The sequence below is a fragment of the Rhodnius prolixus genome, unplaced genomic scaffold, assembly GCF_049639745.1.
Source record: "Rhodnius prolixus isolate KJV_2025 unplaced genomic scaffold, Rpr scaffold_1, whole genome shotgun sequence".
NCBI classification, from domain to species: Eukaryota; Metazoa; Arthropoda; class Insecta; order Hemiptera; family Reduviidae; genus Rhodnius; species Rhodnius prolixus.
In genome coordinates, this window is record NW_027411581.1 from 4397911 (window position 1) to 4422736 (window position 24826).

Here is a 24826-nt window from a genome sequence, read left to right on the forward strand (position 1 = left end):
ATTGGGTTTGTGGCTGCAGAAAGGATGGCAGCAGCTGCCTCAAATGCAGAAAAAACAGGACAAAGTTCTTAATCGAACTATCCGAACATGTACGATTTCCTTGTAGCAGCGACAAAAATATATATATTTCTTACTATGATAATATAAGGGCGCTACTTTGTTTACTGCAAATTCATGAAAAGAAGTAAATCATGCCCATACAGAAGTAGAAATTAGAATGCATTAGGGTTCTTCCATTTTCCAATTTGTATACGTCTGAACAACATTGGTACTGCTATTGGATACACTTTAGATAACTTTCAAAGAGCTATTCAGCCTGAAGGCAAGAGCAGGCATTCTATTCAAAGGTAGCAAATAATGAAACATTTTCATCTCATATCTTTTATCCTTATTTTAATAGAATTAATAGTAACAAATGTTGCTATCATTATTAAACCCTATTATTTGCTATCATGAATTCGATAAATGATATTAATAATCGTTAAGATACGAATAAAAGATAACTTATACAAATTTATTCTCAATTCGGATCCTTCGAATAATGCACATTCCTGCTGGATGTTAACGCTAAAGTTAGAAAAATTCTGTCAAAGAGCTGTTGATCCGCCAGGATGGACATCAAAAAAGTGTTCAATATGTTGCTGAGATTTCCGAATTCATGAAGATAAATTTTATAAATGATAAAGTAGAGCTGGGTTTTCTTAAACCAATGTAGTGATGGTTGAACGCGATAAAGCTAATAGTAAAAAGTCCAATTGGTTTTCCTTCCCTCAAACAACAGTTCTGCACAACTGAAAAAAATACAATTTTTTTTTTCTCTCTTTTTAGAAAAAAAAATAGAAATAGGTCAATCTGATCAATTGTACTGTTTGGTAAGCGGACATCCAAAGCCGGTACTCGAATGGAAACATGATGGCAAGAAGATTAATAATGGTGGTCGATTCTATCTCGACATTACAGGTTTTGTAAAATTTGACACCAAACTCTACTTGGGCTATTATAAAGCTAAAAAATGATTAATAAAAGAGCCTTTTTGTTTTCAGCTGCAAATCTAGGAGATGCTGGAATTTATCAATGTGATGCTGAAAATTTGTTTGGCAAAGCGCAGTTTAAGATATTTGTTACAGTTACTGGGACAAGTATGGCTTCCATATTCAGCAAAAGTTATTAAAAAAAAAAAAAATCTACAATAATTATAATTCTATTTTTTCAATTTTGTTAAAAATTGAACATTAAAGTTTTCACAAACGTATGTCATAGGTATAGGACCTATAACTTTAATTTTAATAATTTTTGGAGAAAAACTCATTTTAGGGTAGTTTGTGATGGAAAAAAAATTAAATATGTGCCAAAATTTGAAGTTTAAATAATAATTGAACTAGAATGTCTAGAATTGTTGTTCAGAAAGTCGCTTAAGTTTTCGCAACAGTATTTTTCCATTCGCGTACTGCCACTGGCAATCTCTTTCTCTAACCAGCAAACAGAAAAACATAGTAATTACAGAGTTTCCAATTTGATTTAAATTTTATTTAGGTGCTCCTATCATAAAGAAGACCAGCATACCGGAAATAATAAAACATGTTACCGGAGATCACGTCGAACTATCTTGTCCTGTACTACAAGGCAAACCTAAACCTAATATCACTTGGTATATGAACGGTAATTTGATCGATGATACTGTTTTTAACGGATACGTTTTGGTAAGTTGGTTTATGTTCAAGGCAAAAATAAATATCGATATTTGAAACCTTTTCACTACAAAATAAACCAATGTTTACAGAATAAAGCTACAGTGGTAATTAACCAGATGACTGCAAGACATGTTGGTCAGTATGAATGTGTGGCGGAAAATCCGCTCGGAGTGGACAGGAAACAAATACTGCTAAAATTGTACGGTATGCTGACTAAATCACGATTTTCTTATTTTTAATATTTCTGGTAACCTCATAATATTAGGTGGTTGAAGTTATTAGGTGAGATCTTTATTCGATCTTTGGACTGGGAGGTTTCCTAACCTGAACTATATCCATGGTTTCCTCGATGTCTGCAAAATGAGGGGCATAATAGGATTTCCTTTTACTGCCGAGAAGGCTGTAACTAATTTATGTCAAATAAAATGAAAATTCCTGAATAGTTAATGATTATTTTTAGATCCTACTAATTGTGTTTAAGAATTTTATGCTGGCATAAGCCATTAACTTAGAATGAAATCATCATGTATCCCGTTTGTTTACAGAGCCACCTAAAATTGATAAGAGCAGTCCGTTGAATGTTGAAACTAAGGAAGGAAATAATGTGACATTAGAGTGCAACGTATCTGGTGATCCGATTCCGCTTGTAATTTGGTCACGAACATCTGGACCTTTCAATTCCATCATGAGAGGGTAATCATATTTTTGGTTTTATTTTAATTACTGTTTTATTTTAATTATTCTTTGTGGTTGTTTTGTTAAAGTTTACCAGTGTTTAATTGGTGAAGTGAACGGCTATAGGTCAATACTACTGCTGACAGAAAAAGATATGGCTTATAATTTTTATGGATATGTATGGTATAATGGTTCCAAAAAGTGAATTTTGGCCATAGATTGTAAGCGTTTATAAAGTGTTAAAAGTGTATGTGTAGTGAATGTGTGGGTTTGCCAAAACCGAGATAGTTGCATGTATCAACTATCTCTGCAGACCCTAAAATAGGTTTTGGGTTAGTTTTTTTGGGGTATCAGTAGGAAGTATTGTTGGTATTGTAAGGCTGGATATTCCCGCAGGTTTGTCAAGATCACCAGTTTGTTCGATCTCTTGCGTAGCTACTTGATATAACTCTCTTTTCTCATACTATCCAGACAATCTTTTTCGAAGTAGTAAACTGGCTCACATACTTCGTATGAAACTTTGGATTGGGCTGACCTATCGTTTGATTAGAGGTTAACCAAACCCAAATACTGGCACAGAATCAAGTACCACTAACTGCTCTTCATTAAATACATTGTGTAGAAATTAGAAGTGTGATTAAGCTGCGTTACCCATAAGAAAGTCCAATTTCTCTGACGGGTTTCATGTCCGCTTTTAAATGGAGATCAAATGTACTTCTCTCACAATAAAAGTTAATTAAAATTAAGAAAAAAAAGAAACCATAATACAAAACTTGTTTTTTCTATTTTACAGACATAAAGAAGATGGTTCCAATAATTTGTTCTTCACTGGAGTAACAGCTGAAGATATTGGCAAATATGTTTGTAGAGCTAAAAATATCGCAGGCTTTGCTAAACAAGATTATGCTCTAAATGTAATTGGTTAGCTATTACTAATTATAGATTTGGTTAATTTTAAATTAATTTTAGATTTTGATGGAACAAACATAAAAAACAAACAAGCGAAAGAAAAACATTGTGTCGGTAGTACCACTAGTGTGGTTAGTTTATTTGGGTAAAATGTGCCGAAATCTTCAATTTACTTTCAGTAAAACTTCTTATAACGAAGTCCACTGAAATTATAGGACTTATCTTAAATACAGATATGTACACATATCCAAAATGGCTTCACCACACTTGAAGTAAAACTTAGAAACCATTAAGCGATGCAATGAACATGGATCCTAAGTAGGAAACGAGATATTAAGAGTTGAATTTACGTTTCCTTTGAAACAGTAAAAAGATTAACTTCAATTATTTTGAAAACTACTACATAGATTTTGTTTATATTTTATATGTATATGGAGACTACTTTTGTCTATAATTGTATAAAATTTCGTAAAAATCTATCCAGTAGAAAACGAGATATTTAGAGTTGAATTTTGGTTTCCTTTGTAACAGTGAAATCTTTAACTTCAATTATCTTAAAAACTACTCGATAGATTTGTTTATATTTTATCTGTATATGGAGACTACTATTGTCTATAATTGTATAAAATTTCGTAAAAATCTATCCAGTAGAAAACGAGATATTTAGAGTTAAATTTTGGATTCCTTTGTAACAGTGAAATCTTTAACTTCAATTATCTCGTAAACTACACGATAGATTTTGTTTATATTTTATCTGTATATGGAGACTACTATTGTCTATAATGGTAAGAAATTTAGTACAAATCTGTCGAGTAGGAAACGAGATATTTAGAGTAGAATTTTGGTTTCCTTTGAATCAGTGAAATCTTTAACTTCAATTATCTTAAAAACTACTCGATAGATTTTGTTTATATTTTATCTGTGTATGGAGACTACTATTGTCTATAATTGTATGAAATTTAGTACAAATCCGTCGAGTAGGAAACGAGATACTTAGAGTTGAATTTTGGTTTTCTTTGAAACAGTGAAATCTTTAACTTCAATTATCTTAAAAACTACTCGATAGATTTTGTTTATATTTTATCTGTATATGGAGACTACTATTGTCTATAATTGTATGAAATTTAGTACAAATCCGTCGAGTAGGAAACGAGATACTTAGAGTTGAATTTTGGTTTTCTTTGAAACAGTGAAATCTTTAACTTCAATTATCTTAAAAACTACTCGATAGATTTTGTTTATATTTTATCTGTATATGGAGACTACTATTGTCTATAATTGTATGAAATTCCGTAAAAATCTGTCGAGTAGGAAACGAGATATTTAGAGTTGAATTTTGGTTTCCTTTGAATCAATGAAATTTTTAACTTTAATTATCTTAAAAACTACTCGATAGATTTTGTTTATATTTTATCTGTATATGGAGACAACTATTGTCTATAATTGTATAAAATTTCGTACAAATCTGTCGAGTAGGAAACTAGATATTTAGAGTTGAATTTCTGTTTCCTTTGAATCAGTGAAATCTTTAACTTCAATTATCTTAAAAACTACTCCATAGATTTTGTTTATATTTTACCTGTATATGGAGACTACTATTGTCTATAATTGTATGAAAGTTCGTACAAATCTGTCGAGTAGGAAACTAGATATTTAGAGTTGAATTTCTGTTTCCTTTGAATCAGTGAAATCTTTAACTTCAATTATCTTAAAAACTACTCCATAGATTTTGTTTATATTTTACCTGTATATGGAGACTACTATTGTCTATAATTATATGAAAGTTCGTACAAATCTGTCGAGTAGGAAACTAGATATTTAGAGTTGAATTTCTGTTTCCTTTGAATCAGTGAAATCTTTAACTTCAATTATCTTAAAAACTACTCCATAGATTTTGTTTATATTTTACCTGTATATGGAGACTACTATTGTCTATAATTGTATGAAATTCCGTACAAATCTGTCAAGTAGGAAGCGAGATATTAAGAGTTGAATTTTGGTATTCTTTGAATCAGTGAAATCTTTAACTTCAATTCTCTTAAAAACTACTCGATAGATTTTGTTTATATTTTATCAGTATATGGAGACTACTATTGTCTATAACTGTATGAAATTCCGTACAAATCTGTCGAGTAGGAAACGAGATATTTAGAGTTGAATTTTGGTTTCCTTTGAATCAATGAAATCTTTAACTTTAATTATCTTAAAAACTACTCGATAGATTTTGTTTATATTTTACCTGTATATGGAGACTACTATTGTCTATAATTATATGAAATTTCGTACAAATCTGTCGAGTAGGAAACAAGATATTTAGAGTTGAATTTCTGTTTCCTTTGAATCAGTGAAATCTTTAACTTCAATTATCTTAAAAACTACTCGATAGATTTTGTTTATATTTTATCTGTATATGGAGACTACCAATGTCTATAATTGTATGAAATTCCGTACAAATCTGTCGAGTAGGAAACGAGATATTTAGAGTTGAATTTCTGTTTCCTTTGAATCAGTGAAATCTTTAACTTCAATTATCTTAAAAACTACTCGATAGATTTTGTTTATATTTTACCTGTATATGGAGACTACTATTGTCTATAATTATATGAAATTTCGTACAAATCTGTCGAGTAGGAAACAAGATATTTAGAGTTGAATTTCTGTTTCCTTTGAATCAGTGAAATCTTTAACTTCAATTATCTTAAAAACTACTCGATAGATTTTGTTTATATTTTACCTGTATATGGAGACTACTATTGTCTATAATTATATGAAATTTCGTACAAATCTGTCGAGTAGGAAACAAGATATTTAGAGTTGAATTTCTGTTTCCTTTGAATCAGTGAAATCTTTAAGTTCAATTATCTTAAAAACTACTCGATAGATTTTGTTTATATTTTACCTGTATATGGAGACTACTATTGTCTATAATTATATGAAATTTCGTACAAATCTGTCGAGTAGGAAACAAGATATTTAGAGTTGAATTTCTGTTTCCTTTGAATCAGTGAAATCTTTAACTTCAATTATCTTAAAAACTACTCCATAGATTTTGTTTATATTTTACCTGTATATGGAGACTACTATTGTCTATAATTGTATGAAATTCCGTACAAATCTGTCAAGTAGGAAGCGAGATATTAAGAGTTGAATTTTGGTATTCTTTGAATCAGTGAAATCTTTAACTTCAATTCTCTTAAAAACTACTCGATAGATTTTGTTTATATTTTATCAGTATATGGAGACTACTATTGTCTATAACTGTATGAAATTCCGTACAAATCTGTCGAGTAGGAAACGAGATATTTAGAGTTGAATTTTGGTTTCCTTTGAATCAATGAAATCTTTAACTTTAATTATCTTAAAAACTACTCGATAGATTTTGTTTATATTTTACCTGTATATGGAGACTACTATTGTCTATAATTGTATGAAATTTCGTACAAATCTGTCGAGTAGGAAACAAGATATTTAGAGTTGAATTTCTGTTTCCTTTGAATCAGTGAAATCTTTAACTTCAATTATCTTAAAAACTACTCGATAGATTTTGTTTATATTTTATCTGTATATGGAGACTACCAATGTCTATAATTGTATGAAATTCCGTACAAATCTGTCGAGTAGGAAACGAGATATTTAGAGTTGAATTTCTCTTAACTTTGAATCAGTGAAATCTTTAACTTCAATTATCTTAAAAACTACTCAATAGATTTTGTTTATATTTTATCTGTATATGGAGACTACTATTGTCTATAATTGTATGAGATTTAGTACAAATCTGTCGAGTAGGAAACGAGATATTTAGAGTTGAATTTTGGTTTTCTTTGAATCAGTGAAATCTTTAACTTCAATTATCTCGTAAACTACACGATAGATTTTGTTTATATTTTATCTGTATATGGAGACTACTATTGTCTATAATTGTATGAAATTCCGTACAAATCTGTCGAGTAGGAAACGAGATATTTAGAGTTGAATTTTGGTTTCCTTTGAATCAGTGAAATCTTTAACTTCAATTATCTTAAAAACTACTCGATAGATTTTGTTTATATTTTATCTGTATATGGAGACTACCAATGTCTATAATTGTATGAAATTCCGTACAAATCTGTCGAGTAGGAAACGAGATATTTAGAGTTGAATTTCTCTTAACTTTGAATCAGTGAAATCTTTAACTTCAATTATCTTAAAAACTACTCAATAGATTTTGTTTATATTTTATCTGTATATGGAGACTACTATTGTCTATAATTGTATGAGATTTAGTACAAATCTGTCGAGTAGGAAACGAGATATTTAGAGTTGAATTTTGGTTTTCTTTGAATCAGTGAAATCTTTAACTTCAATTATCTCGTAAACTACACGATAGATTTTGTTTATATTTTATCTGTATATGGAGACTACTATTGTCTATAATTGTATGAAATTCCGTACAAATCTGTCGAGTAGGAAACGAGATATTTAGAGTTGAATTTTGGTTTCCTTTGAATCAGTGAAATCTTTAACTTCAATTATCTCGTAAACTACACGATAGATTTTGTTTATATTTTATCTGTATATGGAGACTACTATTGTCTATAATTGTATGAAATTCCGTACAAATCTGTCGAGTAGGAAACGAGATATTTAGAGTTGAATTTTGGTTTCCTTTGAATCAGTGAAATCGTTAACTTCAATTATCTTAAAAACTACTCGATAGATTTTGTTTATATTTTATCTGTATATGGAGACTACTATTGTCTATAATTGTATGAAATTCCGTACAAATCTGTCGAGTAGGAAACGAGATATTTAGAGTTGAATTTTGGTTTTCTTTGAATCAGTGAAATCTTTAACTTTAATTATCTCGTAAACTACACAATAGATTTTGTTTATATTTTATCTGTATATGGAGACTACTATTGTCTATATTTGTATGAAATTCCGCACAAATCTGTCGAGTAGGAAACGAGATATTTAGAGTTGAATTTTGGTTTTCTTTGAATCAGTGAAATCTTTAACTTTAATTATCTCGTAAACTACACAATAGATTTTGTTTATATTTTATCTGTATATGGAGACTACTATTGTCTATAATTGTATGAAATTCCGTACAAATCTGTCGAGTAGGAAACGAGATATTTAGAGTTGAATTTTGGTTTTCTTTGAATCAGTGAAATCTTTAACTTTAATTATCTCGTAAACTACACGATAGATTTTGTTTATATTTTATCTGTATATGGAGACTACTATTGTCTATAATTGTATGAAATTCCGTACAAATCTGTCAAGTAGGAAGCGAGATATTAAGAGTTGAATTTTGGTATTCTTTGAATCAGTGAAATCTTTAACTTCAATTATATTAAAAACTACTCGATAGATTTTGTTTATATTTTATCTGTATATGGAGACTACTATTGTCTATAACTGTATGAAATTCCGTACAAATCTGTCGAGTAGGAAACGAGATATTTAGAGTTGAATTTTGGTTTCCTTTGAATCAGTGAAATCTTTAACTTTAATTATCATAAAAACTACTCAATAGATTTTGTTTATATTTTATCTGTATATGGAGACTACTATTGTCTATATTTGTATGAAATTTCGTAAAAATCTGTCGAGTAGGAAACGAGATATTTAGAGTTGAATTTCTGTTTCCTTTGAATCAGTAAAATCATTAACTTCAATTATCTTAAAAACTACTCCATAGATTTTGTTTATGTTTTATCTGTATATGGAGACTACTATTGTCTATAATTGTATGAGATTTAGTACAAATCTGTCGAGTAGGAAACGAGATATTTAGAGTTGAATTTCTGTTTCCTTTGAATCAGTGAAATCTTTAACTTCAATTATCTTAAAAACTACTCGATAGATTTTGTTTATATTTTATCTGTATATGGAGACTACTATTGTCTATAATTGTATGAAATTCCGTACATATCTGTCAAGTAGGAAACGAGATATTTAGAGTTGAATTTCTGTTTCCTTTGAATCAGTGAAATTTTTAACTTCAATTATCTTAAAAACTACTCGATAGATTTTGTTTATATTTTATCTGTATATGGAGACTACTATTGTCTATAATTGTATGAAATTCCGTACATATCTGTCAAGTAGGAAACGAGATATTTAGAGTTGAATTTCTGTTTCCTTTGAATCAGTGAAATCTTTAACTTCAATTATCTTAAAAACTACTCGATAGATTTTGTTTATATTTTATCTGTATATGGAGACTACTATTGTCTATAATTGTATGAAATTCCGTACATATCTGTCAAGTAGGAAACGAGATATTTAGAGTTGAATTTCTGTTTCCTTTGAATCAGTGAAATCTTTAACTTCAATTATCTTAAAAACTACTCGATAGATTTTGTTTATATTTTATCTGTATATGGAGACTACTATTGTCTATAATTGTATGAAATTCCGTACATATCTGTCAAGTAGGAAACGAGATATTTAGAGTTGAATTTCTGTTTCCTTTGAATCAGTGAAATCTTTAACTTCAATTATCTTAAAAACTACTCCATAGATTTTGTTTATATTTTACCTGTATATGGAGACTACTATTGTCTATAATTGTATGAAATTCCGTACAAATCTGTCAAGTAGGAAGCGAGATATTAAGAGTTGAATTTTGGTATTCTTTGAATCAGTGAAATCTTTAACTTCAATTCTCTTAAAAACTACTCGATAGATTTTGTTTATATTTTATCTGTATATGGAGACTACTATTGTCTATAATTGTATGAAATTCCGTACATATCTGTCAAGTAGGAAACGAGATATTTAGAGTTGAATTTCTGTTTCCTTTGAATCAGTGAAATCTTTAACTTCAATTATCTTAAAAACTACTCGATAGATTTTGTTTATATTTTATCTGTATATGGAGACTACTATTGTCTATAATTGTATGAAATTCCGTAAAAATCTGTCGAGTAGGAAACGAGATATTTAGAGTTGAATTTTGGTTTCCTTTGAATCAGTGAAATCTTTAACTTCAATTATCTTAAAAACTACTCGATAGATTTTGTTTATATTTTACCTGTATATGGAGACTACTATTGTCTATAATTGTATGAAATTCCGTACATATCTGTCAAGTAGGAAACGAGATATTTAGAGTTGAATTTCTGTTTCCTTTGAATCAGTGAAATCTTTAACTTCAATTATCTTAAAAACTACTCCATAGATTTTGTTTATATTTTATCTGTATATGGAGACTACTATTGTCTATAATTGTATGAAATTCCGTACATATCTGTCAAGTAGGAAACGAGATATTTAGAGTTGAATTTCTGTTTCCTTTGAATCAGTGAAATCTTTAACTTCAATTATCTTAAAAACTACTCGATAGATTTTGTTTATATTTTACCTGTATATGGAGACTACTATTGTCTATAATTGTATGAAATTCCGTACATATCTGTCAAGTAGGAAACGAGATATTTAGAGTTGAATTTCTGTTTCCTTTGAATCAGTGAAATCTTTAACTTCAATTATCTTAAAAACTACTCGATAGATTTTGTTTATATTTTATCTGTATATGGAGACTACTATTGTCTATAATTGTATGAAATTCCGTACATATCTGTCAAGTAGGAAACGAGATATTTAGAGTTGAATTTCTGTTTCCTTTGAATCAGTGAAATCTTTAACTTCAATTATCTTAAAAACTACTCGATAGATTTTGTTTATATTTTTTCTGTATATGGAGACTACTATTGTCTATAATTGTATGAAATTCCGTACATATCTGTCAAGTAGGAAACGAGATATTTAGAGTTGAATTTCTGTTTCCTTTGAATCAGTGAAATCTTTAACTTCAATTATCTTAAAAACTACTCGATAGATTTTGTTTATATTTTATCTGTATATGGAGACTACTATTGTCTATAATTGTATGAAATTTAGTTCAAATCTGTCGAGTAGGAAACGAGATATTTAGAGTTGAATTTTGGTTTCCTTTGAATCAGTGAAATCTTTAACTTCAATTATCTTAAAAACTACTCAATAGATTTTGTTTATATTTTACCTGTATATGGAGACTACTATTGTCTATAATTGTATGAAATTCCGTACATATCTGTCAAGTAGGAAACGAGATATTTAGAGTTGAATTTCTGTTTCCTTTGAATCAGTGAAATCTTTAACTTCAATTATCTTAAAAACTACTCCATAGATTTTGTTTATATTTTACCTGTATATGGAGACTACTATTGTCTATAATTGTATGAAATTCCGTACATATCTGTCAAGTAGGAAACGAGATATTTAGAGTTGAATTTCTGTTTCCTTTGAATCAGTGAAATCTTTAACTTCAATTATCTTAAAAACTACTCCATAGATTTTGTTTATATTTTACCTGTATATGGAGACTACTATTGTCTATAATTGTATGAAATTCCGTACAAATCTGTCAAGTAGGAAGCGAGATATTTAGAGTTGAATTTCTGTTTCCTTTGAATCAGTGAAATCTTTAACTTCAATTATCTTAAAAACTACTCCATAGATTTTGTTTATATTTTACCTGTATATGGAGACTACTATTGTCTATAATTGTATGAAATTCCGTACATATCTGTCAAGTAGGAAACGAGATATTTAGAGTTGAATTTCTGTTTCCTTTGAATCAGTGAAATCTTTAACTTCAATTATCTTAAAAACTACTCCATAGATTTTGTTTATATTTTACCTGTATATGGAGACTACTATTGTCTATAATTGTATGAAATTCCGTACAAATCTGTCAAGTAGGAAGCGAGATATTAAGAGTTGAATTTTGGTATTCTTTGAATCAGTGAAATCTTTAACTTCAATTCTCTTAAAAACTACTCGATAGATTTTGTTTATATTTTATCAGTATATGGAGACTACTATTGTCTATAACTGTATGAAATTCCGTACAAATCTGTCGAGTAGGAAACGAGATATTTAGAGTTGAATTTTGGTTTCCTTTGAATCAATGAAATCTTTAACTTTAATTATCTTAAAAACTACTCGATAGATTTTGTTTATATTTTATCTGTATATGGAGACTACTATTGTCTATAACTGTATGAAATTCCGTACAAATCTGTCGAGTAGGAAACGAGATATTTAGAGTTGAATTTTGGTTTCCTTTGAATCAATGAAATCTTTAACTTTAATTATCTTAAAAACTACTCGATAGATTTTGTTTATATTTTATCAGTATATGGAGACTACTATTGTCTATAACTGTATGAAATTCCGTACAAATCTGTCGAGTAGGAAACGAGATATTTAGAGTTGAATTTTGGTTTCCTTTGAATCAGTGAAATCTTTAACTTTAATTATCTCGTAAACTACACAATAGATTTTGTTTATATTTTATCTGTATATGGAGACTACTATTGTCTATATTTGTATGAAATTCCGCACAAATCTGTCGAGTAGGAAACGAGATATTTAGAGTTGAATTTTGGTTTTCTTTGAATCAGTGAAATCTTTAACTTTAATTATCTCGTAAACTACACAATAGATTTTGTTTATATTTTATCTGTATATGGAGACTACTATTGTCTATAATTGTATGAAATTCCGTACAAATCTGTCGAGTAGGAAACGAGATATTTAGAGTTGAATTTTGGTTTTCTTTGAATCAGTGAAATCTTTAACTTTAATTATCTCGTAAACTACACGATAGATTTTGTTTATATTTTATCTGTATATGGAGACTACTATTGTCTATAATTGTATGAAATTCCGTACAAATCTGTCAAGTAGGAAGCGAGATATTAAGAGTTGAATTTTGGTATTCTTTGAATCAGTGAAATCTTTAACTTCAATTATCTCGTAAACTACACAATAGATTTTGTTTATATTTTATCTGTATATGGAGACTACTATTGTCTATAATTGTATGAAATTCCGTACAAATCTGTCGAGTAGGAAACGAGATATTTAGAGTTGAATTTTGGTTTTCTTTGAATCAGTGAAATCTTTAACTTTAATTATCTCGTAAACTACACGATAGATTTTGTTTATATTTTATCTGTATATGGAGACTACTATTGTCTATAACTGTATGAAATTCCGTACAAATCTGTCAAGTAGGAAGCGAGATATTAAGAGTTGAATTTTGGTATTCTTTGAATCAGTGAAATCTTTAACTTTAATTATCTCGTAAACTACACGATAGATTTTGTTTATATTTTACCTGTATATGGAGACTACTATTGTCTATAACTGTATGAAATTCCGTACAAATCTGTCAAGTAGGAAGCGAGATATTAAGAGTTGAATTTTGGTTTTCTTTGAATCAGTGAAATCTTTAACTTTAATTATCTCGTAAACTACACGATAGATTTTGTTTATATTTTATCTGTATATGGAGACTACTATTGTCTATAACTGTATGAAATTCCGTACAAATCTGTCGAGTAGGAAACGAGATATTTAGAGTTGAATTTTGGTTTTCTTTGAATCAGTGAAATCTTTAACTTTAATTATCTCGTAAACTACACGATAGATTTTGTTTATATTTTATCTGTATATGGAGACTACTATTGTCTATAATTGTATGAAATTCCGTACAAATCTGTCGAGTAGGAAACGAGATATTTAGAGTTGAATTTTGGTTTTCTTTGAATCAGTGAAATCTTTAACTTTAATTATCTCGTAAACTACACGATAGATTTTGTTTATATTTTATCTGTATATGGAGACTACTATTGTCTATAACTGTATGAAATTCCGTACAAATCTGTCGAGTAGGAAACGAGATATTTAGAGTTGAATTTTGGTTTTCTTTGAATCAGTGAAATCTTTAACTTTAATTATCTCGTAAACTACACGATAGATTTTGTTTATATTTTACCTGTATATGGAGACTACTATTGTCTATAACTGTATGAAATTCCGTACAAATCTGTCAAGTAGGAAGCGAGATATTAAGAGTTGAATTTTGGTATTCTTTGAATCAGTGAAATCTTTAACTTCAATTCTCTTAAAAACTACTCGATAGATTTTGTTTATATTTTATCTGTATATGGAGACTACTATTGTCTATAATTGTATGAAATTCCGTACAAATCTGTCAAGTAGGAAGCGAGATATTAAGAGTTGAATTTTGGTATTCTTTGAATCAGTGAAATCTTTAACTTTAATTATCTCGTAAACTACACGATAGATTTTGTTTATATTTTATCTGTATATGGAGACTACTATTGTCTATAATTGTATGAAATTCCGTACAAATCTGTCGAGTAGGAAGCGAGATATTAAGAGTTGAATTTTGGTATTCTTTGAATCAGTGAAATCTTTAACTTCAATTATCTCGTAAACTACACGATAGATTTTGTTTATATTTTACCTGTATATGGAGACTACTATTGTCTATAACTGTATGAAATTCCGTACAAATCTGTCAAGTAGGAAGCGAGATATTAAGAGTTGAATTTTGGTATTCTTTGAATCAGTGAAATCTTTAACTTCAATTCTCTTAAAAACTACTCGATAGATTTTGTTTATATTTTATCTGTATATGGAGACTACTATTGTCTATAACTGTATGAAATTCCGTACAAATCTGTCAAGTAGGAAGCGAGATATTAAGAGTTGAATTTTGGTATTCTTTGAATCAGTGAAATCTTTAACTTTAATTATCTCGTAAACTACACGATAGATTTTGTTTATATTTTATCTGTATATGGAGACTACTATTGTCTATAATTGTATGAAATTCCGTACAAATCTGTCGAGTAGGAAACGAGATATTTAGAGTTGAATTTTGGTTTTCTTTGAATCAGTGAAATCTTTAACTTTAATTATCTCGTAAACTACACGATAGATTTTGTTTATATTTTATCTGTATATGGAGACTACTATTGTCTATAACTGTATGAAATTCCGTACAAATCTGTCGAGTAGGAAACGAGATATTTAGAGTTGAATTTTGGTTTTCTTTGAATCAGTGAAATCTTTAACTTTAATTATCTCGTAAACTACACGATAGATTTTGTTTATATTTTACCTGTATATGGAGACTACTATTGTCTATAACTGTATGAAATTCCGTACAAATCTGTCAAGTAGGAAGCGAGATATTAAGAGTTGAATTTTGGTATTCTTTGAATCAGTGAAATCTTTAACTTCAATTCTCTTAAAAACTACTCGATAGATTTTGTTTATATTTTATCAGTATATGGAGACTACTATTGTCTATAACTGTATGAAATTCCGTACAAATCTGTCGAGTAGGAAACGAGATATTTAGAGTTGAATTTTGGTTTCCTTTGAATCAATGAAATCTTTAACTTTAATTATCTTAAAAACTACTCGATAGATTTTGTTTATATTTTATCTGTATATGGAGACTACTATTGTCTATAACTGTATGAAATTCCGTACAAATCTGTCGAGTAGGAAACGAGATATTTAGAGTTGAATTTTGGTTTCCTTTGAATCAATGAAATCTTTAACTTTAATTATCTTAAAAACTACTCGATAGATTTTGTTTATATTTTATCAGTATATGGAGACTAGTATTGTCTATAACTGTATGAAATTCCGTACAAATCTGTCGAGTAGGAAACGAGATATTTAGAGTTGAATTTTGGTTTCCTTTGAATCAGTGAAATCTTTAACTTCAATTATCTTAAAAACTACTCGATAGATTTTGTTTATATTTTATCTGTATATGGAGACTACTATTGTCTATAATTGTATGAAATTCCGTACAAATCTGTCGTGTAGGAAACGAGATATTTAGAGTTGAATTTCTCTTAACTTTGAATCAGTGAAATCTTTAACTTCAATTATCTTAAAAACTACTCGATAGATTTTGTTTATATTTTACCTGTATATGGAGACTACTATTGTCTATAATTGTATGAAATTCCGTAAAAATCTGTCGAGTAGGAAACGAGATATTTAGAGTTGAATTTTGGTTTCCTTTGAATCAGTGAAATCTTTAACTTCAATTATCTTAAAAACTACTCAATAGATTTTGTTTATATTTTATCTGTATATGGAGACTACTATTGTCTATAATTGTATAAGATTTAGTACAAATCTGTCGAGTAGGAAACGAGATATTTAGAGTTGAATTTTGGTTTTCTTTGAATCAGTGAAATCTTTAACTTCAATTATCTCGTAAACTACACGATAGATTTTGTTTATATTTTATCTGTATATGGAGACTACTATTGTCTATAATTGTATGAAATTCCGTACAAATCTGTCGAGTAGGAAACGAGATATTTAGAGTTGAATTTTGGTTTCCTTTGAATCAGTGAAATCGTTAACTTCAATTATCTTAAAAACTACTCGATAGATTTTGTTTATATTTTATCTGTATATGGAGACTACTAATGTCTATAATTGTATGAAATTCCGCACAAATCTGTCGAGTAGGAAACGAGATATTTAGAGTTGAATTTTGGTTTTCTTTGAATCAGTGAAATCTTTAACTTTAATTATCTCGTAAACTACACAATAGATTTTGTTTATATTTTATCTGTATATGGAGACTACTATTGTCTATAATTGTATGAGGTTTAGTACAAATCTGTCGAGTAGGAAACGAGATATTTAGAGTTGAATTTTGGTTTTCTTTGAATCAGTGAAATCTTTAACTTCAATTATCTCGTAAACTACACGATAGATTTTGTTTATATTTTATCTGTATATGGAGACTACTATTGTCTATAATTGTATGAAATTCCGTACAAATCTGTCGAGTAGGAAACGAGATATTTAGAGTTGAATTTTGGTTTCCTTTGAATCAGTGAAATCTTTAACTTCAATTATCTCGTAAACTACACGATAGATTTTGTTTATATTTTATCTGTATGTGGAGACTACTATTGTCTATAATTGTATGAAATTCCGTACAAATCTGTCGAGTAGGAAACGAGATATTTAGAGTTGAATTTTGGTTTCCTTTGAATCAGTGAAATCGTTAACTTCAATTATCATAAAAACTACTCGATAGATTTTGTTTATATTTTATCTGTATATGGAGACTACTATTGTCTATAATTGTATGAAATTCCGTACAAATCTGTCGAGTAGGAAACGAGATATTTAGAGTTGAATTTTGGTTTTCTTTGAATCAGTGAAATCTTTAACTTTAATTATCTCGTAAACTACACAATAGATTTTGTTTATATTTTATCTGTATATGGAGACTACTATTGTCTATATTTGTATGAAATTCCGCACAAATCTGTCGAGTAGGAAACGAGATATTTAGAGTTGAATTTTGGTTTTCTTTGAATCAGTGAAATCTTTAACTTTAATTATCTCGTAAACTACACAATAGATTTTGTTTATATTTTATCTGTATATGGAGACTACTATTGTCTATAATTGTATGAGGTTTAGTACAAATCTGTCGAGTAGGAAACGAGATATTTAGAGTTGAATTTTGGTTTTCTTTGAATCAGTGAAATCTTTAACTTCAATTATCTCGTAAACTACACGATAGATTTTGTTTATATTTTATCTGTATATGGAGACTACTATTGTCTATAATTGTATGAAATTCCGTACAAATCTGTCGAGTAGGAAACGAGATATTTAGAGTTGAATTTTGGTTTCCTTTGAATCAGTGAAATCTTTAACTTCAATTATCTCGTAAACTACACGATAGATTTTGTTTATATTTTATCTGTATGTGGAGACTACTATTGTCTATAATTGTATGAAATTCCGTACAAATCTGTCGAGTAGGAAACGAGATATTTAGAGTTGAATTTTGGTTTCCTTTGAATCAGTGAAATCGTTAACTTCAATTATCATAAAAACTACTCGATAGATTTTGTTTATATTTTATCTGTATATGGAGACTACTATTGTCTATAATTGTATGAAATTCCGTACAAATCTGTCGAGTAGGAAACGAGATATTTAGAGTTGAATTTTGGTTTTCTTTGAATCAGTGAAATCTTTAACTTTAATTATCTCGTAAACTACACAATAGATTTTGTTTATATTTTATCTGTATATGGAGACTACTATTGTCTATATTTGTATGAAATTCCGCACAAATCTGTCGAGTAGGAAACGAGATATTTAGAGTTGAATTTTGGTTTTCTTTGAATCAGTGAAATCTTTAACTTTAATTATCTCGTAAACTACACAATAGATTTTGTTTATATTTTATCTGTATATGGAGACTACTATTGTCTATAATTGTATGAAATTCCGTACAAATCTGTCGAGTAGGAAACGAGATATTTAGAGTTGAATTTTGGTTTTCTTTGAATCAGTGAAATCTTTATCTTTAATTATCTCGTAAACTACACAATAGATTTTTTTTATATTTTATCTGTATATGGAGATTACTATTGTCTATGATTGTATAAAATTTCGTAAAAATCTGTCGAGTAGGAAACGAGATATTTAGAGTTGAATTTTGGTTTCCTTTGAATCAGTGAAATCTTTAACTTCAATTATCTCGTAAACTACACGATAGATTTTGTTTATATTTTATCTGTATATGGAGACTACTATTCTCTATAATTGTATGAACTTCCGTACAAATCTGTCGAGTAGGAAACGAGATATTTAGAGTTGAATTTTGGTTTCCTTTGAATCAGTGAAATCTTTAACTTCAATTATCTTAAAAACTACTCGATAGATTTTGTTTATATTTTATCAGTATATGGAGACTACTATTGTCTATAACTGTATGAAATTCCGTACAAATCTGTCGAGTAGGAAACGAGATATTTAGAGTTGAATTTTGGTTTCCTTTGAATCAGTGAAATCTTTAACTTTAATTATCATAAAAACTACTCAATAGATTTTGTTTATATTTTATCTGTATATGGAGACTACTATTGTCTATATTTGTATGAAATTTCGTAAAAATCTGTCGAGTAGGAAACGAGATATTTAGAGTTGAATTTCTGTTTCCTTTGAATCAGTAAAATCATTAACTTCAATTATCTTAAAAACTACTCCATAGATTTTGTTTATGTTTTATCTGTATATGGAGACTACTATTGTCTATAATTGTATGAGATTTAGTACAAATCTGTCGAGTAGGAAACGAGATATTTAGAGTTGAATTTCTGTTTCCTTTGAATCAGTGAAATCTTTAACTTCAATTATCTTAAAAACTACTCGATAGATTTTGTTTATATTTTATCTGTATATGGAGACTACTATTGTCTATAATTGTATGAAATTCCGTACATATCTGTCAAGTAGGAAACCAGATATTTAGAGTTGAATTTCTGTTTCCTTTGAATCAGTGAAATCTATAACTTCAATTATCTTAAAAACTACTCGATAGATTTTGTTTATATTTTACCTGTATATGGAGACTACTATTGTCTATAATTGTATGAAATTCCGTACATATCTGTCAAGTAGGAAACGAGATATTTAGAGTTGAATTTCTGTTTCCTTTGAATCAGTGAAATCTTTAACTTCAATTATCTTAAAAACTACTCGATAGATTTTGTTTATATTTTATCTGTATATGGAGACTACTATTGTCTATAATTGTATGAAATTCCGTACATATCTGTCAAGTAGGAAACGAGATATTTAGAGTTGAATTTTGGTTTTCTTTGAATCAGTGAAATCTTTAACTTCAATTATCTTAAAAACTACTCGATAGATTTTGTTTATATTTTACCTGCATATGGGGACTACTATTGTCTATAATTGTATGAAATTCCGTACAAATCTGTCGAGTAGGAAACGAGATATTTAGAGTTGAATTTCTGTTTCCTTTGAATCAGTGAAATCTTTAACTTCAATTATCTTAAAAACTACTCCATAGATTTTGTTTATATTTTACCTGTATATGGAGACTACTATTGTCTATAATTCTATGAAATTCCGTACAAATCTGTCGAGTAGGAAACGAGATATTTAGAGTTGAATTTTGGTTTCCTTTGAATCAATGAAATTTTTAACTTTAATTATCTTAAAAACTACTCGATAGATTTTGTTTATATTTTATCTGTATATGGAGACTACTATTGTCTATAATTATATGAAATTTCGTACAAATCTGTCGAGTAGGAAACTAGATATTTAGAGTTGAATTTCTGTTTCCTTTGAATCAGTGAAATCTTTAACTTCAATTATCTTAAAAACTACTTGATAGATTTTGTTTATATTTTATCTGTATATGGAGACTACTATTGTCTATAATTGTATGAAATTCCGCACAAATCTGTCGAGTAGGAAACGAGATATTTAGAGTTGAATTTTGGTTTTCTTTGAATCAGTGAAATCTTTAACTTCAATTATCTTAAAAACTACTCCATAGATTTTGTTTATATTTTATCTGTATATGAAGACTACTATTGTCTATAATTGTATGAGATTTAGTACAAATCTGTCGAGTAGGAAACGAGATATTTAGAGTTGAATTTTGGTTTCCTTTGAATCAGTGAAATCGTTAACTTCAATTATCTTAAAAACTACTCGATAGATTTTGTTTATATTTTATCTGTATATGGAGACTACTATTGTCTATAATTGTATGAAATTCCGTACAAATCTGTCGAGTAGGAAACGAGATATTTAGAGTTGAATTTCTGTTTCCTTTGAATCAGTGAAATCGTTAACTTCAATTATCTTAAAAACTACTCGATAGATTTTGTTTATATTTTATCTGTATATGGTGACTACTATTGTCTATAATTGTATGAAATTCCGTACAAATCTGTAGAGAAGGAAACGAGATATTTAGAGTTGAATTTTGGTTTCCTTTGAATCAGTGAAATCGTTAACTTCAATTATCTTAAAAACTACTCGATAGATTTTGTTTATATTTTATCTGTATATGGAGACTACTATTGTCTATCACTGTATGAAATTCCGTACAAATCTGTAGAGAAGGAAACGAGATATTTAGAGTTGAATTTTGGTTTCCTTTGAATCAGTGAAATCGTTAACTTCAATTATCTTAAAAACTACTCGATAGATTTTGTTTATATTTTATCTGCATAGGAAGACTACTATTGTCTATAATTGTATGAAATTCCGTACAAATCTGTCAAGTAGGAAGCGAGATATTAAGAGTTGAATTTTGGTATTCTTTGAATCAGTGAAATCTTTAACTTCAATTATCTTAAAAACTACTCGATAGATTTTGTTTATATTTTATCTGTATATGGAGACTACTATTGTCTATAACTGTATGAAATTCCGTACAAATCTGTCGAGTAGGAAAGGAGATATTTAGAGTTGAATTTTGGTTTTCTTTGAATCAGTGAAATCTTTAACTTTAATTATCTCGTAAACTACACGATAGATTTTGTTTATATTTTATCTGTATATGGAGACTACTATTGTCTATAATTGTATGAAATTCCGTAAAAATCTGTCGAGTAGGAAACGAGATATTTAGAGTTGAATTTTGGTTTCCTTTGAATCAGTGAAATCTTTAACTTCAATTATCTTAAAAACTACTCAATAGATTTTGTTTATATTTTATCTGTATATGGAGACTACTATTGTCTATAATTGTATGAGATTTAGTACAAATCTGTCGAATAGGAAACGAGATATTTAGAGTTGAATTTTGGTTTTCTTTGAATCAGTGAAATCTTTAACTTCAATTATCTCGTAAACTACACGATAGATTTTGTTTATATTTTATCTGTATATGGAGACTACTATTGTCTATAATTGTATGAAATTCCGTACAAATCTGTCGAGTAGGAAACGAGATATTTAGAGTTGAATTTTGGTTTCCTTTGAATCAGTGAAATCGTTAACTTCAATTATCTTAAAAACTACTTGATAGATTTTGTTTATATTTTATCTGTATATGGAGACTACTATTGTCTATAATTGTATGAAATTCCGCACAAATCTGTCGAGTAGGAAACGAGATATTTAGAGTTGAATTTTGGTTTTCTTTGAATCAGTGAAATCTTTAACTTCAATTATCTTAAAAACTACTCCATAGATTTTGTTTATATTTTATCTGTATATGGAGACTACTATTGTCTATAATTGTATGAGATTTAGTACAAATCTGTCGAGTAGGAAACGAGATATTTAGAGTTGAATTTTGGTTTCCTTTGAATCAGTGAAATCGTTAACTTCAATTATCTTAAAAACTACTCGATAGATTTTGTTTATATTTTATCTGTATATGGAGACTACTATTGTCTATAATTGTATGAAATTCCGTACAAATTTGTCGAGTAGGAAACGAGATATTTAGAGTTGAATTTTGGTTTTCTTTGAATCAGTGAAATATTTAACTTTAATTATCTCGTAAACTACACAATAGATTTTGTTTATATTTTATCTGTATATGGAGACTACTATTGTCTATAATTGTATGAAATTCCGTACAAATCTGTCGAGTAGGAAACGAGATATTTAGAGTTGAATTTTGGTTTTCTTTGAATCAGTGAAATCTTTAACTTTAATTATCTCGTAAACTACACGATAGATTTTGTTTATATTATATCTGTATATGGAGACTACTATTGTCTATGATTGTATAAAATTTCGTAAAAATCTGTCGAGTAGGAAACGAGATATTTAGAGTTGAATTTTGGTTTCCTTTGAATCAGTGAAATATTTAACTTCAATTATCTCGTAAACTACACGATAGATTTTGTTTATATTTTATCTGTATATGGAGACTACTATTGTCTATGATTGTATAAAATTTCGTAAAAATCTGTCGAGTAGGAAACGAGATATTTAGAGTTGAATTTTGGTTTCCTTTGAATCAGTGAAATCTTTAACTTCAATTATCTTAAAAACTACTCGATAGATTTTGTTTATATTTTATCTGTATATGGAGACTACTATTGTCTATCACTGTATGAAATTCCGTACAAATCTGTAGAGAAGAAAACGAGATATTTAGAGTTGAATTTTGGTTTCCTTTGAATCAGTGAAATAGTTAACTTCAATTATCTTAAAAACTACTCGATAGATTTTGTTTATATTTTATCTGCATAGGAAGACTACTATTGTCTATAATTGTATGAAATTCCGTACAAATCTGTCAAGTAGGAAGCGAGATATTAAGAGTTGAATTTTGGTATTCTTTGAATCAGTGAAATCTTTAACTTCAATTATCTTAAAAACTACTCGATAGATTTTGTTTATATTTTATCTGTATATGGAGACTACTATTGTCTATAACTGTATGAAATTCCGTACAAATCTGTCGAGTAGGAAACGAGATATTTAGAGTTGAATTTTGGTTTCCTTTGAATCAGTGAAATCTTTAACTTTAATTATCATAAAAACTACTCGATAGATTTTGTTTATATTTTATCTGTATATGGAGACTACTATTGTCTATATTTGTATGAAATTTCGTAAAAATCTGTCGAGTAGGAAACGAGATATTTAGAGTTGAATTTCTGTTTCCTTTGAATCAGTAAAATCATTAACTTCAATTATCTTAAAAACTACTCCATAGATTTTGTTTATGTTTTATCTGTATATGGAGACTACTATTGTCTATAATTGTATGAAATTCCGTACATATCTGTCAAGTAGGAAACGAGATATTTAGAGTTGAATTTTGGTTTTCTTTGAATCAGTGAAATCTTTAACTTCAATTATCTTAAAAACTACTCGATAGATTTTGTTTATATTTTACCTGTATATGGGGACTACTATTGTCTATAATTGTATGAAATTCCGTACAAATCTGTCGAGTAGGAAACGAGATATTTAGAGTTGAATTTCTGTTTCCTTTGAATCAGTGAAATCGTTAACTTCAATTATCTTAAAAACTACTCGATAGATTTTGTTTATATTTTATCTGTATATGGAGACTACTATTGTCTATAATTGTATGAAATTCCGTACAAATCTGTCGAGTAGGAAACGAGATATTTAGAGTTGAATTTTGGTTTTCTTTGAATCAGTGAAATATTTAACTTTAATTATCTCGTAAACTACACAATAGATTTTGTTTATATTTTATCTGTATATGGAGACTACTATTGTCTATGATTGTATAAAATTTCGTAAAAATCTGTCGTGTAGGAAACGAGATATTTAGAGTTGAATTTTGGTTTCCTTTGAATCAGTGAAATCTTTAACTTCAATTATCTCGTAAACTACACGATAGATTTTGTTTATATTTTATCTGTATATGGAGACTACTATTGTCTATGATTGTATAAAATTTCGTAAAAATCTGTCGAGTAGGAAACGAGATATTTAGAGTTGAATTTTGGTTTCCTTTGAATCAGTGAAATCTTTAACTTCAATTATCTTAAAAACTACTCGATAGATTTTGTTTATATTTTATCTGTATATGGAGACTACTATTGTCTATCACTGTATGAAATTCCGTACAAATCTGTAGAGAAGGAAACGAGATATTTAGAGTTGAATTTTGGTTTCCTTTGAATCAGTGAAATCGTTAACTTCAATTATCTTAAAAACTACTCGATAGATTTTGTTTATATTTTATCTGTATATGGAGACTACTATTGTCTATAATTGTATGAAATTCCGTACAAATCTGTCAAGTAGGAAGCGAGATATTAAGAGTTGAATTTTGGTATTCTTTGAATCAGTGAAATCTTTAACTTCAATTATCTTAAAAACTACTCGATAGATTTTGTTTATATTTTATCTGTATA

General features: G+C 28.4%; 1 protein-coding gene across 3 annotated transcripts in view; it reads left to right on the forward strand.

Annotated features, from left to right (window-relative positions):
- The window catches only part of LOC141452718 (hemicentin-1-like), a 75472-nt gene that overhangs the window by 14146 nt on the left and 36500 nt on the right, over positions 1–24826 (forward strand). For all 3 annotated transcript variants that reach the window (XM_074125115.1, XM_074125109.1, XM_074125124.1), the window contains exons 16-21: positions 829–960; positions 1044–1139; positions 1534–1700; positions 1781–1895; positions 2237–2384; positions 3160–3287. In XM_074125115.1, coding sequence (XP_073981216.1) covers positions 829–960; positions 1044–1139; positions 1534–1700; positions 1781–1895; positions 2237–2384; positions 3160–3287 — 786 coding nt within the window. The remainder of the gene's footprint in view (positions 1–828; positions 961–1043; positions 1140–1533; positions 1701–1780; positions 1896–2236; positions 2385–3159; positions 3288–24826) is intronic.